The sequence below is a fragment of the Bos indicus x Bos taurus genome, chromosome 19, assembly GCF_003369695.1.
Source record: "Bos indicus x Bos taurus breed Angus x Brahman F1 hybrid chromosome 19, Bos_hybrid_MaternalHap_v2.0, whole genome shotgun sequence".
NCBI classification, from domain to species: Eukaryota; Metazoa; Chordata; class Mammalia; order Artiodactyla; family Bovidae; genus Bos; species Bos indicus x Bos taurus.
In genome coordinates, this window is record NC_040094.1 from 43,388,606 (window position 1) to 43,407,713 (window position 19,108).

Consider the following 19,108-nt stretch of genomic DNA (forward strand, 5'->3'; position numbering starts at 1 on the left):
TATCACTTCCCCAACAGCTCCCCCACCAACCCACCTCCCACCCACCCCCAGCTCTAGGCACGAAGTTTCTCCTTGGAATCTGAACACAACCACTCTTCTGATCATGCCTGTGTGCCTTTCACTAACTGCCTTGTTCCACAACTCAAACTCCTACCCACCCTTTAAGGCCCACTTCAAGTGTCCCCTCCTCTAAAAAGGAGAGTTAGAGGCTCCCTCCTCTCCCGCCGAGGAGCCCCGTTCTTGTCATGGCTCTTAGTACTCTGATCTGGAACCATTCGTCTGAGAACACAGGTATTGCCTCCACTAGACTGGGCACTTGCTAATTGTGGGCCAGGTCTGGTTCATCTGTATGTTCCTAGCAGAGCACCCAGCAGCTGGTAGGCCCTTACTATGGTGGGACGGGTGGATGGATGGATGGATGGATGGGTGACTGAGTTGAAGTCCACTGTTGGCCCTTACCTATAGGAAGGGCCTGTGAGCGAGATCTAGGGTGCTCAGGCCTCCTGCTGAACCGGAACGTAGTGGCCTCTGCCGTGCTGCCAGAGTCCTCAATGCCATCCACTATCCTGGGATGGAGGCAATGGTCATCAGTCCCGCGGGCAGAGAGTAAGGGCCAGAGCAGGGCAGAGCAGGCAGAGGGTGAAAGGGGCTGCAGCACCAGGGAGCTGGGGAGGAGCAGCCGTCACAGAGAGGTGGGGTTGCAAGCTGTGGTGGATCAGGAAGGGCGGGGTGGAGCACTGGTCAGAATGCTAGGGACAGAGCCCAGAGAAGGTTCTGGAAGCCAGCAGGGGTATAGGGAAGGCAGAGGAGGCTGGCATCTCACCGGGGACTGAGGTCCGGAGGTCCAAAGGTTCCCAGTGGGGGAATGAGAAGCTGGGGGGGCTTCCAGGCAGCAGAGCCCCTGGGGGGGCCATGAGGGGAGGGGCTGTGGCCCCGGCCAGCCAGGGCAGGGGAAGGGGCTGGGGACAGGGAAGGAGAGGAGACAAGGGCTGAGAAAGGGGGCAGCTCCTCCCCCAAGAGGCTGACCAGGGAGCCCCGGGGCCGCGCTGGACTGAGGTTGGGCAGCAGGATGGGCCGCCGGGGCCTGGGACCACCGCCAGGTTCGGCCCCAGCCTCGGCCTCTGTGACGGATGGCTGGGTCTTGTCTGAGGAGGAACCCAGGCTATCCGAGCGGGGCTGTGGGCAGAGGATGCAGCCGATGTCACAGGGCAATGGACAAGGGGCCCCTACAGTAAGCAACAGCCTCCACTGGCATTGCCGCCCCCCATCGCCTCTCCCTTCACCCTGGAGCCGGGCAGTCAAGGAAAGGTGCACCCCCCCTGCACCCCCGCCTCTGCGTGCGACTTCAACCCTACCCAGGAAGGATGCGTTACCTGGGAGAGGCGAGGGGACCGGGAAAAGCGGCAGAGGCCCTGCGGGGACACAAGGGGTTCTGGCTGACTCATACCTCCCCACTCCCCCAGGGCAGCACCTCCTAGTCCCGCCCATCAGAACAGTGGGGTTGGAGAATGTGAGGCCTTTTTGTGGAACTGAGTCAGAGATACCCCCAACTCCGACTCAGACAACTCCTGAGTGGCAACAAAAGTCTGAAAAGCAGTAAAAGACCAAAGTCTAGGGTGTAAACTACAGATTTGGCCCAGAGCCTAAACCAAAAATGGGCCCGGGAAACATTTGCTGAGTGGAGCAGAGGAAGCCCCAGGGGAGGAGACCAGTCCAAGGGGGGAGGGAATTGATGGAGGAGGAGCACACGGAGGGGATTGTTTTCAAAGTGGGGGTCCTTTGAGGAGTCTGGATTCAGCAGAAGGGGGACCAACAGGAGGTGTGTCAGTTGAGTTGGAAGTAGAGTTGGTGAGAGATGGTCCATGGGGTTGGGTGGTGGTCCATGGCGTAGGGTCAGTGGGTTGAAGATGTTAAGTATGGCAGGGCAATGGAAGGGGTGCCCAGGGTTGAGAGATGATGTTTTCAGGGTGGAAGGAATTCATGAGGCTCTCTCTGGGGCTAAGGGAGGGTCTACTTTGAAGGAGGTGACCTCGGAGGAGGTGGAGGCCATAGGGGTCTACATACGTTGGTCTCAGAGCCGTGACGCAGGTTGAAGGTGAGGTCCCGGGGCAGGCCAGCCCGGAAGGCAGCTCCATACTCAGGATAGAGCCTCAGGACCTCAGCCAGCCCTTGGCTGCTCAGCTGCTGCAGGCCACAGTAGGTGAGTGCCTTCACGTCAGCACTGGTCTTCAGCACGCAGCTTGGAGCTGTGCCTGACCCAGGCTCGGGGATATCTGCCCCAATCAGGTCTCCTTTTCCTGTGGGTGAGGGATAGGGACAGTCAGCTAGGGCAGAGGATATTAGTGGATGTGAGAGATGGTCAGTGTGTTTGAAGGATGGTTGAAGGTGGGTCAGTCAATGGAATTGGAGGAAATAATCAATGGAGTTGGCAGGTCGGTGGAGAATGGCTGGTGAAGTTGGGAGACAGTCAGTTGGGGATGTCAGTAAGGCTGGAGGAATGATCCATGGAATTGGATGATCAATACAGAATGGCCAGAGGGGTCAGTTAAAGGGTAGTGGGTCAGTGGAGTTGAAAGTTGATGGAGAAGGGTCAGGGGAGTTGCGAGACAGTATGGTGGGAAAGTTGATTTGGGGGGACAGTCACTGGGGAAGGGTTGATGGGTTCAGGGATGGCCAATGGGATGAGGAAAGGGTCTGAGGGGAATGGTCAAAAAGGGATGGTGGTAGGTGCTGGGACTGAGAGAGCATACTCCTTTGCCAGAACACCAGCTATCCAGTCCCTAGATTCCTGGCCCCTCGCATAGGCCTTTGGGAGAAGGTTCCAGGGTACGGAGAAGGTGGAGGTGGGATCCTCACCTAGGATGGCCAGCACCATGTTGTCACGGAGCACCTCCAGCGAGCCGGAGCAGACGTAGTAGTGCGCCTGCAGGGCATCCCCGCGGCGCAGCAGGTATTCGCCAGGAGCGCAGAATGAGGTCTTGATGTGCAGGGAGAGGGCCCGCAGACAGCCCCTGCTCGCTGCTCCAAACAGCGGCAGCTGCAGGATCTCCCGATTCAGGTGCATAGCAATATCAGCTCTCAGCTCGTCTGGGAAGTCACGCAGTAACTGCATAAGGGGCAAAGGTCATTCTGGCCATTTCCCCCGGCAGCAGCTACTTGAGCTCTATAGATGTGTTGAGCTATCTTCAAGGACAGAGCTCTAATTACCCATTTCTGACCTTCAGGGAGACCTCTGTGTGTCTCATCTCAGTTTGACCTCCCAACGCAAGTCATGGGGCAGAGACTAGATCTTCTATCTGTCCACTGCCCATGGCTACACACACTGGTCACACACACACACATCCTAGTTACTCAACCCCGCATATGCACGGACCATCCCTGGTGGGTCAGCCTTCAAGCCAGGAGACTAGAAGTCAGCTCTGCATAAATCCCTGTGGGCTCTAGACAAACCCTTTCCTCTCTCTAGGCCTCAGTGTCCCCATCTGTAAAATGCAGGGTTACACTAGAGCTTGGATGTTAGCAGTGACCTCTTGGGGGCCGAACTTAACGTTCATGGTTCTACCCTCATCTCCTGGAGCCCCTTGGCCACTCAGGCTTGCTGACCTCTCCCTTTTGTTCCACTCGCTTCCTTCAGGCTCCTCTTCCTCAGCCAACCTACTTCCTCAGCTCTCCTCTTAGTTTATACACTCTCCCTGCATCATAGCGACCAGCGCCATGACTTTCCCCCCTTCCCTGTGAGTCTGGAGCCCTACTTCTGGGTCCAGACCTGTGTGTTCAACTACCCATGGGCAGCCTCCACCTGGGTCCCCCACAGGCATGACACCCTCATCATGGCCCAACCCTGACCTCTCAGTTTCACCCCTAAATCCAATCTTCCCTGGGTAATGCCTCCATCCTACCCTTTGGTCGAAGCCAGAAACCCGGGAATCCCTTTGAGCTTCTTTCCTGCAACCCGCTGATCACCAAGTCCCAAGACTCTCAGAAGTACCCTGCTCTCAGAAGTACCTCCTGGGGGACTTTCCTGGTGGTCCAGTGGATAGGACTCCACACTCTCAATGCAGGGGGCCAGGGCTTGAATCCCTGATGGGGGAACTAAGATCCCACACGCCACAACTAAGCCCGCAAGCACTCCTACGCCACCGCGACTTCAGAGCCCATGCGCTTCAAGTAGAGAATCCTGTGGACCACAACAAAGACCCAGTGCAGCCAAAATAAATAATGAAAAAAAAGACTTTCTGGATCTGCGGGTGACTCCTGAGCCTAAAAATGTGGTAGGACAAAATCTAAATCCAAGGCCATCCCTGAGTTGGGCCTGCCCCCTCCCAAGCCCCTCTCTCCACCCTCTGCCGCTCCTTCCTCTGCAGTGCTCACACACCCTTTCCTGAAAACTCGCTGAACTACTTTCAGTTCCCTGAACTTGTCCTGCTCTTTGGTGTCAGTAGTTCCAGACCTGTGTTCCTACTGCTCTTTCTGCCTGGAATGGCCTTCTGGTGGCAGGCCAGTTTCCTTCTTGTCCTTCACGATGTTCACTTTTCTGTGCCACCTCCCCTGACACTTCGAGTTTCAGACACAATGATGGCGCTGCCGCCCACTCTCTCCAGTAGAGTCCCATTCACTGCGTAACTCTTTGTTTATCAGGCTGTCTCCCTCACCAGGCTGCTGTCTCCCTGAGGGTAAGGGCTGAGGGTAATCCAGGACTCCTGTGTCCAGCACAGAGGCTGGCCCAAGCAGATGCTCGACCATGGCATTAGCCACGTGTAAAGGAAAAGGGATGTGGACTCCGGTAGGTGTGTGTCCTTGTGAACATCATTTCGTTTCCCTGCAGTCCATTTGCTTCCATCCCAAACCCTGAGAGGCCTCGACCCCATTCCCAGCTCCTGCACCTCTACGCTGCAGGTACAGGGCGCCCCCCAGCCACTCACTACCTCGTTGGCGTCAATGCCGCTGTTGACCGCCCACGTGGTCTGGAAGTACTCGAGCATGCGCTGCTTGAGCGGCCGTGGTAGGCGGTGCACACGGATGAAGTCCTTGAGGTCCTTCATGCGGCTGTGGTAGAGCGAGCGGCGCGAGTACATGCGCTGGATGATGGCCGTCACGTTCCCGAATACCACGGCGTGCATCAGCGCTGTGGCGCGCAGCGGGCAGTCAGGGGTGGCCACCCCTCTGGCCTCCGCCCCTCCCCCCGCCCTCCACAGCGAGCCCGCTGCCCTGGACCAGTCTCTGGGCTCCTGGGGAGGGGCAGGAGAGCCAGAGGGCCCCTGAGTGCCTACCTGATGCCAGGTTCTGGGTTTGGGGCAGGGAATAGCAGGTGGTCCTGAGACGGGTCACACCTGATGCTTCTCTCATGCCCAACCCCATTAGGTCATGAACTTGGGCTTCCCATCCCTTTCGCAAGCAACCCTCCAGTTTGTGGCCGTTCCCCCCAAGGCCAGCATGTAGTAGGTGCTGAGCAAACATCTATGAACGAATGTCCTCCCAGTGTCTGGTCATGGGTGGACACCTTGCCTTCTCTGGGTCTCAAGTTTCCCCATCTGCACGCTGGGCTTGGTAGGCCCCGCCTCACCGCCTATGAGCATGGTGCAGATGGAGAAGATCTTCTCGGCGTCAGTGTTGGCGCACACGTTGCCGAAGCCCACGCTCGTGAGGCTGCTCAGCGTGAAGTAGAGCGCGGCGATGTAGGCGCTGCGCCGCGACGGGCCGCCAGCTGAGCCGTTGACATAGGGCACTTCCAGCCGCTTGCCCAGCTCGTGCAACCAGCCTAGCGGGTGGAGGGATGCAAGGAGCCCCGGCTGCCCGAGCAGTGGAGAATGGGGTTTCCCTGAGCTGTCTGCACTTGACCTTGGGTCAGGGGACTATTTACAGAGGTGAGGGGAGGTTTGCACAGGAAATGTGAGGAGCAGCTGGTGTCTGGGCCTCCGGGCCCTGAAGTGGTTACAGTTGCAATTCAAGGCTACCAGCTCCCTACACTGCAGACTGTTTAGGGGCCCCTTCCATTCTCTAAGAGTTTATAAGTACTTCCTGTGAACAAGGAGCTGGGACTTGATGGCCTATTTGATTGCATGTTTATTGGAGGGATGGAGGAATATGGGGTGGGAGCAGGGTCCTGATTGGGGTGGGGGTGTCAGCTTGGGGGCCTGCCTGGACAGGGCAGGAGAATGGGTAGTTGGTGAAAGCCTGGGGGTCAGTGGCTCACCGATGTCCCAGAGCAGGGGGTCGTTGGCCTCCATCTCCCGGCGCCCGATGACATACCAGACGCAGGCCATCCAGTGGGCAAGGAGCGCAAAGACCGACATGAGCAGCGTGAGCACCACGGCACTGCACTGCGAGTACCGCTCCAGCTTCTGCAGCAACCGCAGCAGCCGCAGCAGCCTCACGGTCTTCAGCAGGTGCACCAGCGATGTCTGCAGAGTGGGCGCAGCAGGGGAGGCTGTCAGCAGGCCCCGCAACGTTCCCCCCTCCCCCAGGTGCCCTGGAGCTAGGGGAGGCTGCCTGAGGGAAAGGATCCTTGCTGTGCTGAGAAGGTGACCAGGAAATGCAAGGGGGACAGGATGATACTAAAACTAATCATGGGGACTTCCCTAGCAGCCCAGTGGTTAGGACTCTGCACTTCTACTGCAGGGGGCGAGAGGTCAATTCCTGGTCAGGGAACTAAGATTCAACAAGCCATGCAGTGCGGCGACCAATACAACAACAATAACACAACCCTAATAATGGCTAACAGCAAGTACTATGTGGGTCAGGCACTGGGCTAAATAACTGTAATCCTCGTAAAAACAGACAAACGTACACCTTCAGTCCAATTTTCGTCACCATTCTCAGTGTGCAGATGAGTATACTAGGGTTCAGAGAGGCTGGTGACTTGCTCAAGGGCACAGACCAAGGAAATCATGGAGCTGGGATTCAAATCTGAGTTGACACCAGAGTCCATTTTGTGCTATACTGCCTCTTAGCACCTTGGCTGGTAAAAGGGCAAGTCAGAGGCAGGACATGGAGAAGGCAATGGCACCCCACGTCAGTACTCTTGCCTGGAAAATCCCAGGGACGGAGGAGCCTGGAAGGCTGCAGTCCACGGGGTTGTGAAGAGTCAGACACGACTGAGCGACTTCACTTTCACTTTTCACTTTCATGTATTGGAGAAGGAAATGGCGACCCACTCCAGTGTTCTTGCCTGGAGAATCCCAGGGACGGGGGAGCCTGGTGGGCTGCCATCTCTGGGGTCGCACAGAGTCAGACACGACTGAAGCGACTTAGCAGCAGCAGCAGCAGCAGCATCAGAGGCAGGACAACAGACATAATGATCTCTGGTCCTTGCTCAAAGCCCCCGGTGTCTTAAGTACAATCAGCTGTGGACAGGGGAAGGTTTAGGGACCTCATCCCTTATGGATCAGCTACAGCTGGGATGCTGAGAGAAGGAGAGCAGGGTACTTAGACTGTGAGGCCCCAGCCCTTGCAGGGTTTGGTGGGAGTTGCTGAAGTTAGTCAGGGTCCTGTAAGGGTTAGCTGGTATTAACTATGACTGTTTTGGTTGTGTTTTGATAAGCCCTTCCAGTCTTGGACATGATACGCAGGTGGGAGCTTATGTCCTCACTGCTGTGGCTGGGGCAGCCTGGAGGCTAGGGCGGGGGCTCTGGGGTAGCACATGTGGAACTTCGTATGAAGGCCCCTCACTGTCCCTTCAGGGGCTTCCAGGAGCATCCCCCCTGGCCCTACACAGCTCCTGAGTCGCATGCCATTTTCTCTAATTTTAGACAAAGGAGTTGGAAAGGAGGTGACTCTGATGGACCCTCTCCAGAGTTTAGGAGCTTCCCAGGGAGCTCAGTGGTAAAGTATCTGCCGACCAATGCAAGAGACTCAGGCTCAATCTCTGGGTCAGGAAGATCCCCTGGAGAAGGAAAGGGGAAACCATTCCAGTATTCTTGCCTGGAGAATTCCATGGACAGAGGAACCTGGCAGGCTACAGTCCATGGGGTCTCAAAGAGGCAGACACAACTTAGCTACTGAACACGCACTTCAGGGTTTAATGCCTGCCCCTAGCTCTCAGAGCTCCTGACTCCAACCTTGAGTTCTTCAAGGCTTCCCCTTGTCACCTACCCCTGGGCCCTACTCCCTTGGGGCCCTCCTTTCCTCGTTGGACCAGGATGTCTCAGGCCTGGTTCCTTCAAGTCCATGGCTCTGCCAGTGCCTACTTAGCCTCCATCTTTGCTCTGCTTCCCCAGCATGGCTCCTCCTCCCTCCTTGTGCCAGGCCATCCACTCAGGTACACTGGTTTCCTGGGAAGCAGGGTGGCATGCTGGAAAGAATTCTAGACCGGGAGTCTAGGGACCTGATTCTAGTCTCTTGTCTGCCATTGCTAGCTGTGTGACTTTCAACAAGCCACTCAACCTCTCTGAGCCTCTGCATCTACCTCTGAGAAAGAGAGATATGAGAATCTTCCCTGAAAGGTTACTGTGAGGCTCCTACGTGATGATGTGTGAAAGAACTTAGAAAACTGTAAAGTACTCCTGACGCTACCGGAGAAGGGGGGACTGCCTGGTGGGCACAAACCAGGTGGGGATGCACCCAGGGGAGAAGTGGGGAGCTCCACTTGGAAGGGCCAGAGCCTCAGGGCAGACACACCCACATGCACGTGTGTGGGAGCATGCACACACGTGTACACAGCCAGGAGAAGAGGCCCACAGCCCGTTGGCGGCTAGTTAAATCCGGCTGCGTGTAGGTGGTTTCCCGCTATAGCTGAGTGTGGCAGGCAGAGGAGCACACGGGGAGACTGCTCTCCACCTCCCCACTCAAGGGGGTCTGGGGACACAGGGTGGGACTCCCTCTCCCTGGGCCATAGAAGACCTAGTATCTGCCGGCTGGGTGCAGAGCTGACCACTGAGGGCGCCTCCAGGCAGTTCTAGGACTCTCTGCCTCCAAGTCCGCCCCGCAGCCTCTACCTCCTCATCTTGGCTTGCTACGTACCCCCTAAATGTTCCCTCTCCTGTCTCCTGCCAGCTGGGGCCTATTCTGTCTAGGGTCTAGCTCAGCTCTCACCTCCTCCCTCGGGAACCCTTCCTAGACCACGCCAGCCTCTGCCCAACTGCCATGCTTTGGCTTCCTCGCAACAGCCAGATTTCAGATCAGTTTTGTGGGAGCCTGTGTTCCAGCCTGGAATCCCAAGGTTGGTTAGTTCTGCGTCCAGCCCCTGTGCAGCACTACCTGGGCCCTGTCTTGCAGTCCATTCACCTCTTCTGCTTCTGCTGTCTCCACCAGCTTAGCTGCCGAGTAGCTGAATCCTTATCCCTCTCCTCCACAGTGACCATGCCTTACACAGTGCTTTGCAGACAGCTAAATGCTCATCCGTTGTTTGTTAAATAAAAATGTGAAAAGTGCCACTCATTTGGCTGCAGACCAATGCCGCCTTGGTAGCCCTAGTTAGATTTTCATTTGTCTCAGCTTCCCTCAGAGACTGTGAGCTGAACTCCCCAAGAAGGCAGACGCTCTTGGATCCTTCTTGGTTTCTAGTGCTGGGCTCTGCCCATCACAGATGCCTGGCAAATATTCGCTGATGACTGAGTCTGGGACTGAGGTGGGTCCCTTAATGGGAGATGCTGTGTTGAAGCTGCCAGGCTAGGCTGCAAGGCAGGACAGGGTTCACTCACCACGGTGATGTTGAAGACGTAAAGCAGGTCAAAAGGTAGAGCAGCAATAAGGTCAACAAAGAACCAGGTGGCCAGATAGTGGAGGCCAATGGAACGCGGAGCAGAGACCACCTGGCCAGACTGGGACACATAGGTGGTGCGGAAATTCAGGATGATATCTGGGGATGCAAGAAGCTGTTACTAAGGGTCCTTGGCCAAGGTACCTTGGGTAAGACTCAGAATAGTGTTGGAGGCAGGGATGGGGATGATAGATTGGGCTTCAGACTGGTTCTTAAAAGAGGAGAGGTCTAAAGGCTGAAGGCTCCAAGAATCAGGGGTAGGGTTCATGGACCATGAGGACATAAAGACCCAGAAATGGGTGGGCTCTAAATATCTGGGTCTGGCAAGCCCAGGATGAAACGAGGCTTGGGTGAGTGGGTCCCTCCAGCCCACCCACCAGGGTACATGGGGCAGAGGGTCTAACCCAGGATGAAGAGCATCTCCACGGCGATGTCGCTGACAAGGGTGTGTCGGGACGTGATGGGGGTGTCGTCATCACCCGAGAAGCAGACGTTGTAGGGGACAGTGACCGCAACGTAGAAGGTGGCAAGGAGGATGAGGCCATCCCAGACGGCTTTGGGGACGCTGTAGTGGAGGAGGAGGCAGCGGGACCCCCCCACGGAGGCCACCTTGTATTCGGGCACTGATGGCTTTGGCTCAAACACGTTCTAAGAGGAGAGGGGTGGTGGTTGGGGACACTTGGGGGAAAGAGGAGCCAAAGCTGGGGGAGGGACAGGTAAGGAATGGGGAAAGGGGTGGAGTGGGCACTGCAAGCACAACCACAAGAGGATGTAGAACGTGCAGGAGATGGGGTTTGGCAGCTGCCACCTGACACTTCCTTCCTCTGCTAACTTACTGCTCTTTGGAATCACTCACATTTTGTGTGTGTGTGTGTGTGTGTGTGTGTGTGCGAAAGGTTTCTAAGGTTTGACCTTTACCCTTCTTGAGAAGGTGATTATGACCAGTCAGACAATGCCCTAGCTTGAGGGGTCACTAGCTTCTCCCTCAAGATCCTCTTGGGTTCTAGGGATGCAGTGGAGGATAAGTATATCCCAGGGGCAAGGGGAGGCTGGCATGGCATACCCCATTCCCTGTTGCCATAACAGTCTGCTCAGGTTGGAGACCCATGGATTCATCAGGGTCCTAGGAATGGTACACAGGGTCAGATGTCAGACCCCAATGGGGGCTTTCACCCTGGGACCACTAACGTGGTTTCATACCCCCACGAGGTAACCCTAAGACCCAAAGGTGGGTGATGTAATTGCTGCTACAGCCCCACCTTTGTGGCATCATCAGAGCAGGGTAATGTCAATCACAAGGAAGCAAGGAAGAGGGGGATGAAAGGAGACATGGGGGAACACAGGATAGAGCAGAGAGCCATACGTGAGGAACGGCATACAAAGGAACAAGCCACTGGAGGAAGATTGGACAGACAGGGAAACAGGGACACAGTAGCAAGGGTGCCTCAGAAACATGTCTGGGAGATGCTGGGGTGGAGATTGGACTCACATTGGTTTTCATGCCTCCCTGGCCCCGGCGGCCAAAGTGGCCAGTCAGTCGGTGTAGGACAGTACGGCTCTGCCTCCTGGCAGATCGAAGTCTTGAGCTGGCTCCCCTCCTGCCAAGGGAGTTTTCTGTTGGGAAGAAGGGTACGGCAATAAGTGGGGGCACATCCATGAGGCTGAGTAGGGAAAGGGCTTGGGTGCCCTTGGGCAAGGGCTTCTGACCATTCACGCCATCTCCCCAGAGTTGCAGCCTTGAGGTTACCATGATTACTATCGCCATGGCCTCCTGGGGGGCCAAGTCCTGGGCCTCCCCTCTGAGTGATGTCCTTGAAGGAGAAGAGGAAAAGTACGACCTCCCCCATCTCATTCTTGATGGGCATCATGTCCAGGAGGCACCAAAATGCTGAGCCTGCAGGTGTGGAGAGGTAAGAGGAGGAGGGTGAGCAGCCCATGGCATCTCCTTCTCTCTCATCCCTCTTTGTTCCTGGGCATAATCAAAGGGCTTGGCCAAGGATTAGAGCTGGAAAGCCCAGAGATTTTGTCAGCCGTCGCCTTCACCTTCCTGATGGGAAAACTATGGCTCAGAAAGGGTCAGGGATACATTCAGTGCCACACGGTCAGCTTGTGGCAGTGTGGGGACCAGCAACCAGGTTTCCGCTGTCCCAAGTGGACTCTGGGTAAGGTCTGGGGTCTGGGCAGGACAGCAGGGCAGGCGGATCCCCTCACCATCCTTTCGGTAGAAGCAGATTTCAGCGCGGTGCTCCTGATGGCCCTCCAGAGCCTTGTGCAGCCTCTGCAGGGCTGGCTCACTGGTCTCTGGACCGTACAGGAAGCGGCAGCTGCAGGTTTTCTGCATGACCTCGGTGCGGCCGTAGCCTGTGAGCTCGCAGAAGCCGTCGGAACAGTAGACAATGGGAAAGCCCCGTGGGCCCTGTGCGTTAGCCAGCAGGAAGTTGCTGTCTGTGGGAAGAAGGGGTTAAGGTCAGGCCAAGGCCAAGAGGGGAGCTCAGATTCCAGGTGAGCCATACCTCCCCCAAGCTGAGGTCAGAGATCCTAGAGACAGGAGCTTCCCAGGTTTCCGTGGGATTCCTGGATCCCCTTTGGGATATCCTGAAATGAGAGTAAGAAGAGATAGAGCAAAAGGACCAGGACTTAAGGGTGGCCTGGAACTGGAACAGGGTAGTCTAGGGGGTTGGAAAAGGAACTCCAAGAGGTCATGACTTCTGCCTTGAAGCTGATGAGCTGTTACTGTAGGCAGCAGCACAGCATGGTGAGTAAGAGCATGGGCTCCAGCACCCTATCCCTACCACTTGCTGACTGTATAACTTTGAACAAGTTAATGAACTCCTCTGGGCCTCAGCTTCCTTATCTGAAAAGTGAGGGATTATATATCTTCCTCAAAATGTTTGGTGTGAGTTACATGGGTTACCTGGGAAGAGCAAATCCTGGCACATAGTAAGTGCTACACTGAGAAGGTGAAATGATGCCCCACATTTGCCCAGCTTTCAAAGCACAATCCATAGCTGCTATCCTGGATAAGGCAGAGATTCTGGCATTATCACACCCATTTTACTGATAGGAAACCAAAAAGCAGAGGTTATCCAAACTCACAGAGTTTATTATCCAGTCTCCTTTGTGGAGGGAGGAAGACAGTGATGAATAGCATCCTCATTCCCTGCCTTCCAGGAAAAGTCCTCTTTTTAGCATCCCTTAGCTAAGTTCAGGGGGTCTATCCCAGTTGTCAAAGTTTGACAGGCTTGAGCAATGAAGTTGTGGCTCCAGCAAACCCAGCAACAGAACCTGAGCTGGCTCCCCTCCAGTCCCACTGGGTGGGAGGCCTCAGGGGGGCTCGGTAGGCCATCTAGGGATCGTCTCAGCTGAAGGAAGGGATCTGAGAAGAATCAGTCCTGGGGTGCTAGGAGGGGTGAATGTCTGGGGATGGAGCAGCTGATGAGGATACTGAAGGTGCCTGGGAGGTGCTGGGCCCTGGGCAAGCAGCCTCCTTCTTCCATCCCAGGTCCGTTGCCCGGGTGACAGGCACTATGGAAACAAGGGAGGTGTGTGGGGGGGCAGGGTGGGGAGGAGGGTAGGGCCCCGGCGGCTGTTTCCTCCCTCAGGTACCGCTCCCCCTACCTTCCAGATCTCAGCCGGGGTGTCCGAATCGGGCAAGGGGAGATGGTTCAGTTCCAAAGTAGGAAAAGGGAATGGCGGGAGAAGAGGAGGGGGAAGCAGGATGGTGGCTGTCCAAGGTGCTGAACCTGGAACTCAAGCTCGGTTGGGAGGGCCCGCAGTTCTCTCCCTTACATAGACCACCCACTGCCTTCCTGCCATACCTCCCCCAGACAGGGACGCGCTACAATTTTGGGATGCCTGACCTTAATCCAAGCTGGGTCCTGCAAAAGTCTGACCTTTTTTATGTCTCTCTCTTTTATTTTTTTCTGGGGGAAGGAGATGCTGCAGTCGGGGAGCAGACCCCAAAGCACCTGGCCACTTCGTCTCACCTCCGCGTCTTGGATACTCCCGTACACGCCCCCAGCAGAGCCCTGCCCGAGAGTGGGCGGCTCTCAAGGACTCCTCCGCTTTTCCGCACAAAGAACCTTTCCTGCCTCCTGTCACACACCCCCAACCTTGGCTGCCCGCACTCTTGGTCCTCTCCGCGTCTCCCCTCCCAGGGCGCTGCCAGTCCTGCTCCTTTACTGGGGCTCTGGGAGTTCCTAGACCCTCCTAGCCCATTCTCCTCATCATATTCAGGAGACCCACGCGAGCGCCAAAGGAGACTTGACCTCTAGCTCGAACCCTCAGCTCCAGCCTCCACCCCACTCACGCGTGCCGTCGAAGCGGGTGGCGATGGTGTCCAGGAAGGTGTTCTGCGGGGCCAGCAACCCCTTCATGACCGGCATGGCCTCGCGGCGCAGATTCCAGGCGCAGCGCTGGGGGCGTTCAGCGCGGCCGTGCCGGAGGGGGCGCGCTGCCGGCGGGGCCGGGGCGCCCCATGCGCCCGCCTGCCTCTTCCCCTCCCTCTAGGCGCCGCCGCCGCCGCCGCCTCTCTGTTCCAAACCGAGTAGCTTTCCGCTTGTCTCGGCGCCGCCTCGGTCCCCCCACCTCCCCACGGGCCAGGTTCTTTCCCTAGGGCTCGCCCGGAGCCCGCCACGTGGCCCCGCACGGGGAGGGGCCGCCAGCGACACCCTCACTCCCCTCCGCTGCCCTCCTCTGGCTGGGGAGCGGCCCACGCGTGTCTCTCCCTCAGAGAATTTGGGACACGCCCACCCGAGGCCGAAGCGCCAAGGGATGGGGTGGAGCTTGAATGACAGACACGCCCACCTTCCAGGGTGGCCACGCCCCCACGCGTGTTTCCCTGGCGGCTCCTTGTGTCTCCTCCCCTCGGGTTCCCCCTCTAGCCGCCCACGCTGGGACTCTTGTCTGGTTCACAGCGCCGCCTGCTGGAGTTGGGATATCTCGCAGCAACCTCAGCTTCCTGCGCTCCAGTATGAGACAGCAAAGAGTTAAAGAGGTTAGTTTTGCCGGTGGAGGATCGATGAGAGGGCAGGAAACTAAAATGCTAGAATACTTAACCGTCATTTGTGCCTTAGTTTGCATAGGGTACCCTGGCTAACTCTGCCTCTAACCTCAGCAGGATGGATGAAAAGATCTCTGGAGTCCACTGGGTAGAAATCCCAGCTCTGCCGCTTTCTAATTGTGTGACTCAGCCTCCAGCAGCATCACTTTCTTTACCTGTCAAATGGAGCTAATAATTTTTACCTAGTATGGTTGTGTGAATTTAATAGCATAATGCATATCGTTGGCACACAATGTGTTGGAGAGCAATTGCCTCCTTATTCGTCCCCTCTTCCTATCATTCTGATTTAACCCTCCTTCTCTCTGCAAGCATTCAAGTGGAAGAGAGGTTGGAGGTAAATCTGGGGCTGAGAAAGATGGTTTCAAGGTGAGCAGTCAGTTTATAAATCCCCAAAGTGCACCGGTGGACTTTGTTCTTCATCTTCCCCAAAACGAAACCAGTGCAGCAAGAAGGACCCAGGTGAGACCAGACACGGGACTTTTCACTATGGAAGCAGAAAATTACTGTGGCAGCTGAGTGTGGTGGCTTAGGGTGGCTGCTTCCTGGGGGGGGGGGGGGGGAACAGCTAAAGCCAATGACAAAGGGACGATGGGCTGGGGAGAGGGCAGGCCAGGGCTCCTCACCCTCACCCCAAATCTGAGCTGGGCGTTATCTGGGACGTTATATGCTAAAAAGTGCCACATCTTTCTGCACCTCTACTTTTGGGTTTTAGTTTCCTAGGGCTGCTGTAACAAAGTACCACAAGCTGGGTGACTTAAACAACAGAAATCTGTTGTTTCCGTTCTGGAGGCTGGAAGTCCAAGACCAAAATGACTGCAGGGTTGGCTCCTTTTGAAGGCTTTGGATGAATATTTGTTGCATGCCTATTTTCTAGCTTCTGGTGGCTTATTGGCACTTTTTGGCATGTAGATCCATCATCTATCTCTGCCTTCATGTTCACATGGATTCTCCTCGTGTGCATTTGTGTCCAAATCCCCCCTTTTTATAAGGACACGTCATATTGGATTAGAGGCTCACCCTACTCCAGTATGATAGTTTTTTTTTTTTCAGTATGACTGAATTTTAACTAATTTCATCCACAAAGACTATTTCCAAATAAGGTCATGTTCTGAAGTGCTGGGGGTTAGGACTTCAAATGTAAATGGGGAAGGGGGAGGGGTTGCACAATTCAACTTGTCACAGGTGTGTTCCGTTGAAATTGCTGGAAAAATCTTGCCTCATCCCTGCTTAAGAACTTCTCCTGACTCTCAGCTACCTACAGAATAAAGTGCAAAGCCTGATGATCTGTGAGGGCTTTCACAATCTGGGCTGCACAAGCCTAATTGCCGCCCCTTCAGTGCCTCACCGCTCCCCCAAACGCCCTGTACCACACTGTAGCCCTGTGGAAGATTCCTGTTGAACTTCACATTCCCTGCCTTTTCGGCGGGCGCGGCTCCCTCCTTCCCAGCCGCATGCCGCTCGTCTGCTTGCACTTTCCTCCGCGTTTCTCAGGAAAGGCCTGGCGATTCAGAATGACTGGTGGAGCACCGAGGACCGTGTCTGCCCCCATTCTCCCCTCCTAGCACTCACATATGCGGTTCTCACCGCTCTCCAGGGCCTTGCACAGTTTCTTGCCCTAAGAGCGCCCACCCGAGAAGTGGTTCAAAGACTCCCAAACCAAACTCCAGGTTTTCCGGCTCTTTACGGTTCGAAAGACTCTCACGCCCCCTGGAGGGCGGGACGCGACCGCACAGGGACAGAGAGCAGCCACACTAACAGACTTTATTCCCCTTTTTCCTGCGAGCTGACACTTTTTTTTTTTACCCCTGCAGGGGTGAGGGAGGGGCCAGGGTAGGGCCAGGACTGGACCCGAGCGAGAGCTCAGACCCCGGACCGTCCCCCAGGAGCCACGGACGAGGCGGCCTCAGAGGGACACCGGCGGCCGGAGCAGGGGCGCAGCGCTGGCTCTGCGCCTGCGCGGCGGCCCATGGTCAGGATGCCTGCCGCGTGGTTGCCGCTGGCCTGCAGGAGGCGCTGCAGCCGGCCCTGGAGACCCGGGGGCCCCGGCCGCCGCTTGCCCAGCGTGAGGATGCCGGCCGCGTGATTGCCCGCTCCGTGCAGCAGCTCGTAGAGGCGGCAGGAGCACGTCTTCTGACGGCAGCAGTCGGGCAGGGGCTGCGCGGCCGCCCCAGGTGACAGCAGCGCGGGGGGCAGCAACAGTAGCAGGAGCAGCAGCGTCACGGTGGCCCAGGAGACCTAAGGAAAGCGGAGACCGGGCGCTGAGAGTCGCCCGCATGCCAGCCCCTACGTCCGGGTCCTGCCCAGCTGGCTCCGCGCCCCCTCGTGGCCGGCGCTTCTCACTCGATGTCGCCTGGCTTTCCTGCCTCGGTTCAAAGCTGTCTGAAGGGCTCTGTCTGAGACGACTGAGCGACTGAACTGACTGACTGACCTTAAGATCCAGCAGAGCATCTCCTCCAGTAACCTCTTTGAAACCCCCTGGGCAGAATGAATCTCTCTCTCCTCTGGGTGCCGTTAGTCCCTTGTACCCTCATTAGGGCGCTGACCACTCCATTTGAAACAGGCGTCTGAATCTGCCCCAGAAGTTTATGGAGACTTTGCTCAGGGAAACACAAGCCCCATTTATCCGCTCCTCCTCCCCACAGAGGGCAAACACTGGAAAATCAAGGACTGGCAGGATCCAGATTGTTGTTTTGACTGCCTGCTCCCTTGTAGGGGAAACGATTCTGTGGGTTTGGACCCGTTTCCTATCCTTCATGGGGCACAACGTCCTCACTTGTAAACTGGGTATTAAGTAATTCCTACTGTGCAGGGTTGCTGGGAGGATGAGATAAGATGACAGGTGCAAATTGCACCTGATACATAGTAAAAGCTCGATAAACATGAACTCTTAGGAGAACAGGGCATAGTCCAGTGTTAGCTAAGGAAGATTCTCTGTCAAGGGTCCACCCTGCATCCTGCTTCAGAACCCATATAGTTTAAAGACACTTTCAACCTTCCTTCTAGCTCCCCGAGCAAGCATTCTCACTGTCCCCTGTCTCATTGCCCCTAAGTCACCCCTCCATCCCTGGGTCTTTACCTTTGTAGAGGAAGGATTCATGGTGTCTGGAGCTCAGAGTTGGGTAGCCGGGAAAGGTGTCATCTGCAGTGGTCCGAATAGCCAGGATCTTTGAGGCTGTCAACTGCAACTCACTGGCAGGAGCCTGGGGTTTATAGTGCTCAGAGGTGGTAGGCAAGAAAGGGGGAGAGATGGGTGCTTGCATCTACTCCGGGAACAGACAAAGGCAAGTCTAAGATTAGCCTCCCGCAGGAGTGCCGTCTCCAGGCTGGGCCCCAGGAATGACCGCCAAGGTGATCAGAGTCTTGAGTTGGATCTCTGTGCCTCTGGTCCCCCGCCTTGTCTGTCTGCCTGCTCCCTGGAGATGGGGCGGTCTCCAGGCACTAATGAGGCCACCTTGCTCCTAGGAATCTGGGAGCACAAAAGAGGTCTTGCCTGGGGGCTGGTGTGGGACAATGCACAGGGGGAGCCGCTAATTAAGGGCAGGAAAGGAAGCAGTCGTGAGACCCACCCTCCATTGGATGTGTGTGTCTGGGGGAGGGCAGCCAGGCAACAGCCTCTCTCCCCTGCTCCTGTCTGTACCCCCGGGGCCTTTATGCTTCAGGGCCTTCTTCCTCTGTGGAAAAGGTGTTTTAGCTGACTTTCCCTCCCCTCTGGCTCTTCTTCCTTCTGCCCAGTCCACCAACCTCCAAGATGGAGAACCTTGAAAAGCCACTCCTGGGCAGTGGGAGGACACCAGCCAAAACTTGATGTTATCCTTCCATCTCCCCAGCTTTCTACCTGGTTGGGCTGCCTCAACGGGATGGATTGAGTCCCATCCCACCGTTGGCAGGAGGAGAGCCACCATGGGGAGGAGGACACGTGCCATCTCTAGGCTGGAGTTTCTCTTATCTAGGGCACTGTCTACTGAGCACCGGTTCAGTGCCAAGCTCTGCTCTGGGCGCTGGAGCGACAGAGTGCATAGGACACTACCTGGTTTTCTTTTTTAAAAAAACATAATTTATTATTATTATTAATTTATTGGCTGCACTGGGGCTTCCCAGGTGGCACTGTGGCAAAGAATCTGCCTGCCAATGCAGGAGACATGGGTTGGATCCCTGGGTCGGGAACATCCCCGACCCAGGAGTAGGAAGTGGCAACAACCCACTCCAGTATTCTTGCCTGGAAAATGCCATGGCCAGAGGAGCCTGGCGGACTAGAGTTCGTGGGGTTGCAAAGAGTCAGACATCACTGACTAAGTAAGCATGCATAGGCTGCACTGGGTTTTCATTGCTGCGCACGGGCTTTCTATAGT

At 56.2% G+C, this 19,108-nt stretch overlaps 2 protein-coding genes across 2 annotated transcripts in view; both read right to left on the minus strand.

The window, feature by feature from the left end:
• KCNH4 (potassium voltage-gated channel subfamily H member 4) overlaps positions 1 to 15,287 on the minus strand; it is a 42,120-nt gene extending 26,833 nt beyond the window's left edge. Inside the window, exons 1-14 of the mRNA XM_027516866.1 lie at positions 14,007 to 15,287; positions 11,909 to 12,142; positions 11,445 to 11,591; positions 11,187 to 11,311; positions 10,102 to 10,345; positions 9,639 to 9,796; positions 6,194 to 6,401; positions 5,564 to 5,758; positions 4,926 to 5,125; positions 2,857 to 3,106; positions 2,065 to 2,297; positions 1,374 to 1,412; positions 824 to 1,176; positions 460 to 566 (exon numbers count right to left, since the gene is read on the minus strand). Coding sequence (XP_027372667.1) covers positions 460 to 566; positions 824 to 1,176; positions 1,374 to 1,412; positions 2,065 to 2,297; positions 2,857 to 3,106; positions 4,926 to 5,125; positions 5,564 to 5,758; positions 6,194 to 6,401; positions 9,639 to 9,796; positions 10,102 to 10,345; positions 11,187 to 11,311; positions 11,445 to 11,591; positions 11,909 to 12,142; positions 14,007 to 14,082 — 2,569 coding nt within the window. The 5' untranslated portion in view covers positions 14,083 to 15,287. The remainder of the gene's footprint in view (positions 1 to 459; positions 567 to 823; positions 1,177 to 1,373; positions 1,413 to 2,064; positions 2,298 to 2,856; positions 3,107 to 4,925; positions 5,126 to 5,563; positions 5,759 to 6,193; positions 6,402 to 9,638; positions 9,797 to 10,101; positions 10,346 to 11,186; positions 11,312 to 11,444; positions 11,592 to 11,908; positions 12,143 to 14,006) is intronic.
• Positions 15,288 to 16,502: 1,215 nt separating this feature from the next.
• HCRT (hypocretin neuropeptide precursor) lies at positions 16,503 to 18,772 on the minus strand. The gene is made up of 2 exons (XM_027519484.1): positions 17,836 to 18,772; positions 16,503 to 16,994 (listed from the first exon to the last, which is right to left on the minus strand). Exons 1-2 carry the CDS (start codon positions 17,854 to 17,856, stop codon positions 16,620 to 16,622), a joined length of 396 nt encoding a protein of 131 aa, XP_027375285.1. The 5' UTR covers positions 17,857 to 18,772; the 3' UTR covers positions 16,503 to 16,619.
• Between the last annotated feature and the right edge of the window lie 336 nt (positions 18,773 to 19,108).